This window comes from Leucoraja erinacea, chromosome 19, assembly GCF_028641065.1.
Source record: "Leucoraja erinacea ecotype New England chromosome 19, Leri_hhj_1, whole genome shotgun sequence".
Lineage (NCBI taxonomy): Eukaryota > Metazoa > Chordata > Chondrichthyes > Rajiformes > Rajidae > Leucoraja > Leucoraja erinaceus.
In genome coordinates this window covers 4165828-4176911 of record NC_073395.1, presented here as the reverse complement: position 1 = coordinate 4176911, position 11084 = coordinate 4165828, and the positions used below count along the sequence as shown (strand labels likewise).

General features: G+C 45.4%; 1 protein-coding gene and 1 long non-coding RNA gene across 5 annotated transcripts in view; one reads left to right on the top strand and one right to left on the bottom strand.

The window, feature by feature from the left end:
• Window positions 1-20: 20 nt before the first annotated feature.
• Window positions 21-3478, bottom strand: LOC129706120 (uncharacterized). Its single transcript, XR_008725007.1, has 3 exons — window positions 2989-3478; window positions 2719-2893; window positions 21-577 (listed from the first exon to the last, which is right to left on the bottom strand). It is a non-coding gene; the product is annotated as an uncharacterized LOC129706120 (long non-coding RNA).
• Window positions 3479-3848: 370 nt separating this feature from the next.
• Window positions 3849-11084, top strand: part of zgc:136858 (uncharacterized protein LOC678543 homolog) — a 40542-nt gene continuing 33306 nt past the window's right edge. For 2 of the 4 annotated variants that reach the window (XM_055650114.1, XM_055650112.1), the window contains exons 1-3: window positions 3850-4073; window positions 6880-6977; window positions 9822-9936. In XM_055650114.1, coding sequence (XP_055506089.1) covers window positions 4054-4073; window positions 6880-6977; window positions 9822-9936 — 233 coding nt within the window. In that variant the 5' untranslated portion in view covers window positions 3850-4053. Of the gene's footprint in view, window positions 4248-6879; window positions 6978-9821; window positions 9937-11084 lie in introns of all 4 variants that reach the window. The other 2 variants (XM_055650115.1, XM_055650113.1) reach the window with 2 other exon arrangements.

The following is an 11084-nucleotide window of genomic DNA, read 5'->3' as shown; positions in this document are numbered from 1 at the left end:
AAACGGGAAAACGTCAATGGTACAGAAACAACAACTTATGTGTTTTATTTACATTTACAGCAGTATGATAAATCTATCAGTGTTACCATGACAGTAGTGTGTTTCAATTAATACACTGGTTGAAAATTGCCACAAAATTAGGAACCTTAAGGGCCTGTCCCACGGGCTTTTTTTTTAGGCGACTACAGGCAACTAGGCTGTCGCCACATGGTCGCCGGGGTGTTGCCTGTATGGTCGTGAGTCGTCTCCGTCGCCCAAAGAGTCGTAGTGTCTTTCTGGTCGCCGCTGGATTTTCAACATGTTCAAAAATTTACAGCAACAGTCGGCGCCAATGGGTTGATGCCAATGAGCGTAGCTCGACTACTCCTGACGTTGGTGCTGGTTGTCGCCAGGTGACATAGGTTGCCGCCGGGGCTGACTTTGGTAAATTTCATTGGCGACTACCTACGTCAACCAGCGACAGGTACCGGCGACTGAATTGTCTTCAGTTGTCTTCCGTTGTCGCCAACAGGGTCGTACCTTGTCGTAGCTTGTAGTGGGTGGGCGTAGGTTGACTTCGGTTGTTTTAGGTTGTTGCCTGTTTGGTCGTAGGTGTGATAAAATTCACTACTTAATACAGACAACAACACAAAGGGTTAAAGGTAAACCATGCCAAGCTTTACTCAATTCGTCATGATGGGAGCGGCGGGGACCAGTGCAGAGAGTATACCAATATACTCCGTGCTCCCCGAACAGCCTCTCAAAGATACAATGTTTTACAATTTCTTATATACTCCTCAAGTCAAGTAAATGCCTTAGTCATTTTTTCAAAAACTAATGCCGAAGAACATTTTCAAGATACAACTGCTTTCGTCTGCTCCAGTGACACTTATCTTATCTGTGGAACAGTGATCTATGTACGCCAGTTCCGACAATTGCTGTTCTGTAGTTTGTTTATCCCAGGCATATTCAGTTCTGTGGATTTTCCAAGGATTGCAAGTTTCGCTCACTTCTCCACGAGTCTCGCTCACATCTACATGAGTCTGCAATATCTCAGTTCTCAGTTACCCCCATACGAGGCACCAGCAGTATTTCGTTTTTCAGCTACATGAGTCTCATCTGCAGCACTTTGTGTCGATCTTCGGTATAAACCAGCACCTGCATTTCCTTCATACACACTATAATGTTTGTGGTCTGTTCATTTTTTACTTTGTGAAATATTTAAAAAAACACAAAAACTGCTCGAATTACAGAAGTTTCACTAATTTCTGTAATATCCAGAATAGGGCAATAATGCCTGGGAACTATGGTGTGTTCTGCCATATTTCTGAGGTTTACCATTAGTTACAAATTGTGAATTTGTGAATGGAGGTGTGCGTGTGTGCATGTGTGTGTGTGCGTGTGTGCGTGTGTGTGTGTGTGCATATGTGTGCGTGTGTGCATATGTGTGTGTGTGTGGGTGTGTGTGTGCATATATGATGAGATGCAGAGAGGGCTGTACACACTGGTGATGGAGAAACACAACGATGGATTGTGTGGTAACATGCTCATTGTTTGTGGACCCATGCATCTTCAAAAAACAAATCAAATGTCGAGAATAAAGATCTACAATCAGTACTAACAATGATACAATGATAGTTGGATGATCAGCCATGATCATATTGAATGGCGGTGCAGGCTCGAAGGGCCGAATGGCCTCCTCCTGCACCTACTTTCTATGTTTTTATACTCCAAGAGTTAGAAACGAGGAACTGCAGATGCTGGTTTACAACAAAGGACACAAAGTGCTGGTATCACCCCCGCGCTGGGCGATCGGACCCCGGGTCGGGGCAGGTTGAGCCTCCTGCAGCTTGGAGCTTCCCGACATCAGCCTGTACCCGAGACTGCAAGCTCCTCGATGGAGAAATCCGCAGGCCGCAGTTGGAGCGTCGATTCCAGGCAAGGGATCGCAGGCTCCAATGGTAAGTCCATGAATCCCACGGTGGGGCTCAAAGTCAGTCTCGAGCAAGTCAGACACCGCCAGCTCCATGATGTTAGGCCGCAGAACGACCGAAGATACAATCCAGAAAACAATCGCATCTCCGGCAAGGTACGAGATTGAAAAAAGTTTCCCCTGAACCCCCCTCTCCCCCCCACATAAAACCAACCAGAGAACATTGGTAACGCATTGTTCAAGAAGGAACTGCAGATGCTGGTAAATCGAAGGTAGACAAAAATGCTGGAGGAACTCAGCGGGTGCAGCAGCATCTATGGAGCGAAGATGCTGCCACACCCGCTGAGTTTCTCCAGCATTTTTGTCTACCTTCAAACATTTACACATACTTTTAAAACACACTTAAAATAACAAAAAAGACAAAAAGGCAGACAGACCGTTGGCGAGTTTGCCATCTTTTTTTTTGTAAGACAAAAAGCTTTAATGTATTGCTGCTAGTCGTGTGACAACAAAACTTAAATATTTTACAAATCTTTCCAATAATAAAACTAGACTTAAAAAAAACTCAGCAGCTAAAGACAGCTATTTGAAAATGAGACTCAATGTCAACTTAATTAAATTTCAATGACAACTGAAAAGGATACTGTACAGTACACCATATGCCAACACAGCCACATCTAAATTGTTAACATGTTCATATTTTGGGAGACAAAAAGCCAAACAAAATATGCATCATTATCACATTCGATCCTAATTTTAAAGCACGCAGCTGTAACACTTTGTCTCATGTCGAAATGCCAACTTACTGGGAAGGGTCGGTCCATGGCAATGTTAATGGCTCCACCAACTTTCTTCAAGTTCTGCTCAGTCAACGATATGTGAAGAAACCTTGAGGGTGGTTATATATAAACGGCTTGATTCGATTCGGATCTCTAACAGGCTGCAGAAACGTCTTCTCCCATGGGCTGCTGTCATGAGTTTCTGTCTCCAGAGAGATATATATACCAAAGATCTTAGAGCGAAATAAAGTTCAACATTGGATATAAAATCTGAATAAATATAATTTTGTGTCTTACATGATTATAAGCATCTATATCGCATTCATGTATGTGTGTTCCTTGCAGCACAATCTAGTCCGCTGTATGCTCGCTGAATAAAACCATCCTTAAGTTATGCATCATTTATAAATCTTGCTTAAACAAGTTTTATTTTGTGAAATTCTACAATTAGATTACCCCACCATTACAGACCGATCTCATTCCACTCTCTGGTTATTGGGAAGACCAGACCCCGTTTATTGTGGAGAGACAACTCCATAGAAAAAAGAAAATAAGCACAAAAACTTTAGTAACATTTCAGGGCTAGAGCTACTGTAATCTTCATATTGCTATTATTTCCCCAAATAGTGCAGATGTGAACAGTGTGATTACATTAATGTGATTACTGAATGAATTACAGAGTGCAAGTGTAATACATAATCAACTCAAACACAGCATATGAGCCATTCAAAAGAACTGATTTTAAAAACATTAAAAAAGAAATTTACCTGAGGCAACATTTATAAACATTTATAAACTTTTTTCTTTACCAAGAATTAAGAGAATTATGAACTAACATAATTAAGAATCTAACCCTATGTCACACACAAAAACTTCCCCGCAACGTTGATTACCCTGCGAGTCTAGTCGGGCCGGCTAAGTTCCGGTTTGCACAAAATCTGCTCAAACACAGCCTATGAACCATTTAAAAAGAAAACATGTTAAAAACATTAGAAAGAACACTATTACCTGAGTCAAATTTTATTCGTGACAAGAATTAACAGAGGTGAGAACTAACAAAATTACACCTAAGATCCTATAACTCTGCTATAAGATTACATTGCGAGTCGGGTCGGGTCGGGAGGATCAGGTTGCTAAAATGGGCGTGGAAAATGCCCATGATCCCCCTCCATAGCGTACTACACGTCAGTCCATTGCATTCAGCAGGAGCAGCCTATCTTGCTTCGCTCTAAGATCTTTGATATATACACACACGCACATCCAGACCAAAGATGCGAGGGCTCCTCTAGTGTGTTTGATCCAGACACATGCACAGACGCAGAAATTGGCCTTTACATAGTTAAATCAAAGAGACATGATTTGATGCATGGCCTGGACAGCTGGTAAGTACAGAGTGTGTGTGGACACACCATGAGTTCAGGGACCTCTGCTGCCTGCAGACACTTTCTACACTGCAAGGCCGGGGAGGGGGCAAAGTCGTGGCGGATCAACGTTCACAGCAAAGATCATAGAGGAGCTCCTCTATAATATTTGGTCCACAGCATGCATTTGATGAGGTGAGTGTGGTGGGGGCAGCGATTTGTAAAGGTGGGCTGGGCATGGGGAGGGGGTCCCACACACTCGGCGACGGGTCCGTGCTAACGTCCCCGCTCCATGACCGACCTGCTCGCCACCCGGGCCCGGCTTTAATAAACAGTGGCGGCCGTGTGGAGTGGGCTAGTCCCAGGCACGACGGGCCGCAGGGAGTGGAGGACGGGGGGGAGGGGGGGCCCCGGAGGCGGCTGCTGGGGCCCGGGTGGAGCCCATGCCGGGGGGGGGCGGGGGGGGGGGCGTGGGGTGTCCCAGGCTCTGGGTGTGAGGGGAAACTGGGCCCCGGGCCCAGGATGGGGCGGTGTCCTGGGCCAAGGTGGAGCCGAGGCCTGGGGGGAGGTGTCTGGGCCCACATGAGCCAGGGTGTGAGGGGGTGGTGTGTGCTGGGCCTCGGGCCTCAAGGAGGTGTCTGGGCCCCAGGGTGTGAGGGAGTGGTATATGCTGGGTCCCAGGGTGATGTTTGGGCCCCAGGGAGATGTCCAGGCCCCAGCCTGTGAGGAGGAGGTATGTGCCAGGCCCCTGGGTTGTGTCCAGGCACCAGGGTGTGATAGGGTGGTATGTCGCTGGGCCCCGGTAGTCCGGGCCCCAAGGTGCGATGGGGTGATATATGCCTGGCCCCAGGGAAGATATACGGGCCCCAGGGAGGGATCCAGGCCTCGGGGTGTGACAGAGTGGTATGTCGTTGGGCCGGGAGGGATGTCCTGGCCCCAGGGTGTGAGGGGGCGGTATATGCCTGGCCCCAGGGAAGATGTCCGAGCCCCAAGGTGCGATGGGGTGGTATATGCCTTGCCCCAGGGAGGGATCCAGGCCCCAGGGTGTGATAGAGTGGTATGTCATATACGGGCCCCAGGGAGGGATCCAGGCCCCAGGGTGTGATAGGGGGATATGTTGTCGGGGCCCCGGGAGTCCTGGCCCCAGGGTGTGAGGGGGCGGTATATGCCAGGCCCCAGGGTGGTGTCCAGGTCTCGGGGTGTGAGGGGGTGGTACCTGCCTGGCCCCAGGGAGATATACGGGCCCCAGGATGGTGTCTGGGCTCCAGGCCCTGGGTGTGGATTGTGTGAGAGGAAAACAGGTGCTGGGCCCCGGGTGGTGACGGAGCAGGCCACATCTCCCACGTGGATGTCAGTGCCCTCAACTTCAGCAAAAGCTTCCACTTACCGCCCGCCCTCTGTCCCCCTCATCCGCTACTACTGCCACCATCACTCTGTTCCACTCCTGGCTTCACTCCCCCTGCCCCCAGCACGGTCCTGGGTTACCTCACCAACCCAATACAACTTGTCTGGCATCTGAACCCAGGCATCACACCACAGACCTGGGACACTGTAGAAAATGGTGGCTAGGAAATTCTTAACACACCTGGGCACATGGTTTATTATTGTCACATGTACCAAGGTACACTCAAACCTTTTTGTTTGCCTCCCACCCACTCAAATCGGTTATTACTATACCCGAATACCATCAAGCCAAGCACAAATACTAACGGTAGAGTGAAGAGAAAGATAGTGCAGTTAGAAATAAGGTCATAAGGAATAGGAGTAGAATTAGACCATTCGGCCCATCAAGTCTACTCTGCCATTTAATCATGCCTGATCTATCTCTCCCTCCTAACCCCATTCTCCTGCCTTCTCCCCATAACGTCTGATACCTGTATTAATCAAGAATCTCTCTATCTCTGCCTTAAAAATATCCACTGACTTGGCCTCCTCAGCCTTCTGTGGCAATGAATTCCACAGATTCCCCACCAAAGAAATTCCTCCTCATCTCCTTCTTAAAAGTTTTTTTTTTCAAATGGAAAAGAGATTCAAAAGAGTGGGGTGATTATATCAGATAATAGTAGATCCTCAGAGAGAATAATTGGTTTATTATTGTCACCTGGACTGAGATACTGACTTTTGGTTTCTGCGCTTCAGATTCAGATTCAGATTCAGATTCAATTTTAATTGTCATTGTCAGTGTACAGTACAGAGACAACGAAATGCATTAATCTTGTGCTTGCCACTTAAGTCAATTCGTACTACAGATGGGTATAATCAAGCTAAACACAAATATAAGTGGGGGAGTAAAAGAGACAAATACCAGAGTGCAGAATAAAATGTTTTATTCCAGAATTGTAACAGAACAATTCTAGAGAAAAATTGGATATCACTAGTGATGTCTCCTGTCATTAAATGCCTGTCCCACTGTACGAGGTAATTCAAGAGTTCTACCGAGTTTTCCCCTGATTCGAACTCGGGGAATGTCCGTAGCGGGTCCTTAGTAGTTCGTGGATGTCTCGTAGCGGCTCCTACGAGTAAAAAGTAACCATTTTTTTTATCACGAGTATTTTTTTACTCGTGGACATTTTTCAGAGTTGAAAAAACGTCACGAGTTTACCGGATTTCCCGAGTACCTACCGTTAGATTTTCGAGCCGCTACGTGACATCCATGAACTCCTACGGACCCGCTACAGACATTCTCCGAGTTTGAATCAAGGGAAAACTCGGGAAAATTGCCTCGTACAGTGGGACAGGCCCTTTAGATTATCAATGTTGTTTAAATTACTTTAAGTCAGGAGTGAGTGAGATAATGACCGCTGCTTTGATTTTGTTTCCCCTTCAGTGTCTGTCTTCACCGGAGAATGTGGAGTCACATTACCCTCTTTCCACATGCCTCGCACATGGAATGGGGCCGGGCCATTGCCCGAAGACTTCTCCATGGTTTGTTTGCAGTTTTCACCGCATAATTCTTCCTCTCCAGTTAAATTTACTTCACTTGAACACAAGGAATGGGATCAGGCAAAGTCAATACAGTCCCTTGAACTGACTGCCAGTCACTGTGACCATGGAGTATCTGTAATGTACCTCCATCTGCCTGCCTTGCCATGAGGTCATAAGTGATAGGAGCAGAATTAGGCCATTCGGCCCATCAAGACTACTCCGCCATTCAATCATGGCTGATCTATCTCTCCCTCCTAATCCCATTCTCCTGCCTCCCCATAACCCTTGATACCTCCTGCAATATTTTGACCAACCAAATATATTAGCTAGAGATTTAAAGTTACCATGTGGCCCAGCACTAACTGTGGTTTGTGGGAGAAAATTCCAAGCCAACTCCTCACTTTCCCTGTAGCTATGTTTCCTGTCTGTGCCTTTGACTTCTGTCCTAAAACGTCACCTATCCATGTCCTCCAGAGCTGCTGCCTGGCCCGTTGAGTTATTCCAGCACTTTGTTTTTGTTCTTCTTGCAAACAAGCATCTGCAGTTCCTTGGGTCCACCCCTGAATTCTATATTTTAGTATTCTATTCAATCCTTTTTTTAACGTTTGCCTTGGCTTTCAGTATTTTGCAGTCTTTTTTCTCTCAATTCTAATTATAATAATAATCAAACATTTTATTGTCTGAAAGGGTCTCGACCCAAAAAGTCACTGATTCCTTCTTTCCAGAGATGCTGCCTGTCCCGCTGAGTTACTCCAGCTTTTTGTGCCTATTTTTGGTTTAAACCAGCAGTTCCAACCTACACATTTTATTGTTCAAGATGGGGCAGTTTTCTCAAGGCCACTGTACAATGTGAGTAGGTTTGCAGCACAGTAAAGGGTCTGTCCCACCTTTTTTTTTTTTTTTTTGCGATTACAGGCGACTAGGCTGTCACCACATGGTAGCCTGGGTATCGCCTGTATAGTCGTGAGTCATCTCAGTCGCCCAAAGAGTGGTAGCGTCTATCTGGTCACTGCTGGATTTTCAACATACAGTCAGCAGCAGTGGGTTTGATGCCAATGGGCGTAGCTTGACCTCCTGAACTAGGTGCTGTCATAGTTGTCGCCAGGTTAACGTAGGTTGTCGCTGGTGCTGACTTTGTTTTTTGTTGGTGTTAAAGTAATGCTTCTATTTCAAATTTTACGTCAAAGGGGGTCCAGTCGCCAGCAATCGCCTAAAAATAGCCTAAGTGGGACAGGCCCTTAAATCTCTCCAGCGAATTACACTGAACACTGCCCCAATTCTGGGCAGGATGACTCTCGACAACTTAATTTAGTTTCATTGCCTGTGCAATTTTACTCTGATGTGCTTTTTCACTCTCATGCCTAATTATTTTTTAAGTTTCGATATGATAGAACTTTATTTATCCCAGGAGGGAAATTGTCCTGCCAACAGTCATAAAACCCAAGATACAGTAAACATGAAATTAAAGTGACGAGTGGAAAGGAGTGGGGATGTGCGAAGGGAGGGGGAGTTGTACAGTTTGATAGCCACAGGGAAGACGGATCTCCTGTGGCATTCTGTGCTGCATCTTGGAGGAACCAGTCTGTTGCTGAAGGTACTCCTCGGGTTAGACTAGTGTGTCATGGAGTGCGTGAGCTGCTCCGCAGTTTGAGGAGCATCCTTTCCTCCAAGACCACCTCTATCTTTGTAACGTACAGGGAGAAAATTATGTGTTAAATACAAAATTGATTAGGGAGACAAATGGAATGTGTTCAAATCCAAGACCAACCCTTGCTAGATTTGACGACCTAGACTTGACCTCGTTCCCCCACTCACATGAATAAGACCTTAAAATCTCGTACAGCTCTTAATTTATGTAGATTATTCTCTCGTTTCTGGATGTGCTAAAGCATTTTAAGGCGAGCAGTTTTGCTTCTTTTTACACAAAAGGCTACTTTTGCGTTATTGCTTTTGTGAATCACAAAATGGATCCTGAAGACGAGAATAAACTGAATATGTTTCAAAAATCTTTCCTTAATTATGGTTTAATAACGGCAAAAAAACTTATACTTATATTTTGGAAAAATACATCGATACCAATGCTTAGAATGTGGATTTCAAACATGTCGGAAACCCTACATCTTGAAGAAATGCGATTCCTCACAGACAAAATAAGCCAATTTTTAAGGATTTGATCTCCATTTGTCAACTTCTTAGAAGCATATGGTGCAACACAAACGTAGAAATGATCGGTTTCAGGCCTGGGTGATTGGTGGTCAAGAATAATAAATAAATATCTCTCCTTTATTCTTCAGCTTTCTACCTCTCCTTCTTTTCTCTCTATTTTCTTTCTTTTCTCCTTTCCTTTTTCTCACTTTCCGATATCACACACCTCTCTATTTCTTTTCTATTCTCTTTCTGTCTCCTTTTAAATATCATTAAGAAAATATATTAAAAAATAAAATAAAAAATGGATCCTGAAAAAACTTAGAAGTCCTAGATCTATACAGCATTAAAATGCCCTTCAGCCCACCTTGTCCATGCTAACCAAGTTAGCATTTTAGGCTTGACTCATCTGCCTGCATTTGGTTCATATCCTTCTAAACCTTTCCTATCCTTACACCTGTTTAAATGCCTTCTGTAAGTTGTAATTATTCAACTAGTAATTGTTCAGCACGTCGTAAGTCTCAACTGTTAGCATTGGCATTTGAGCTTTGTGGATCATCTGTGGCCATCTCTAGATAGTGAGGGGGTGATCATAGTGGGCTTGGGAGCTGGCCTCTCTTGTGTGAGGGGAATGGTCTAAATGACACTGAACAAAATACTGTGAATGAAGAATAAATGCTTGCTGTTTGCTTGTTACAGATGGGCTTCTTAAGCTGCACCCAGATGTGTCGAAAGCAATCGCCAGTCAGAAGGCAGTGGTGGCTTTGGAGAGCACCATCATCACACATGGCATGCCCTATCCTGAAAACCTGACGTAAGTGGATGGTGTGACAGAGACACAAAGAACTGCAGATGCTGGAATGTTGAGCAAAACACAAAGTGTTGGAGGAACTCAGCGAATCAGGCAGCATCAGTGGCGGGAATGGACAGGAAACATTTAGGGTCTGGACCCTTCTTCAGACTGATTGTTGTTGGGGGGGAGAAAGCTGGAAGATAAGTGGGGTTGGGACAAAGTCTGGCAAGTGATAGGAGGATGCAGGTGATGGGGGGGTGGGGGGAGTAGATTGGCAGATGGGTGGAGCGAGTGACAAAGGCTGGAGATGTAAAAGGATGCCAGATAAGAGGAATGAAATGTAAAGCCAAAGAGAAGGAGTTAGGGGCACAGTGACAAGAGAAGGGGGCAGGGAGGTCTTACTTAAAATTGGCAAATTCAATGATCATACCATTGGGCTGTAAGCTGCTCGTGCAGAATACGAGGTGTTGTTCCTTCAGTTTGTGTATGGACTCACTCTGGCAATGGTGGAGGCCCAGGACTGAAAGGTTGGTATGGGGAGAGGGTTTAAAACTGTTAGCAGAGGGAGAGATCCCACAGGCTCTGGTGGACTGAGCTCAAGTGTTCTTCCACACAATCACCTGGTCTATGTTTGGTTTGTGAGAAGGTGCTGGATTGGGGAGTCGGAGACGACATTGATGTTCATGAACACAGTACAACCCAAACTCTCCCACAAAGAGAATCTGCCATCTGTAAAAAACAACTCCTGCCAAGAATTAAAACGCCTTTTGTGAAATATGAACACGGATTGTTGTGGTTACTAGGTTACTGATCGGAAGGGTTTGTGCCTTGGGCTAATATCGAAAGATCATTACTTCATAGTTGGCCTGAAAAATAATGATTTACAGAAAGTAATCCTACATTTCCAGTAATGATTTTGGGAAATCCTATCTGATAAAAATGTAGTAGATGTAAGTCAGTTATTATTCCTCTTTCGTGTCCATCTTCTATGTTTCAAATGTTGACATCGCTGCCATCGTCCGTCCTGAAAAGGACGCAAGCATCCGGCGACAATCAGTGGGAGCCATCACTTGTTGCAATAGATGATGGTGGTAGCAGAATTAGCTCAGGATACTTCCAGTGTCCAGCCCTGCGACATGGACGCTTCTGCTATGGGGCTGTCAGTTATT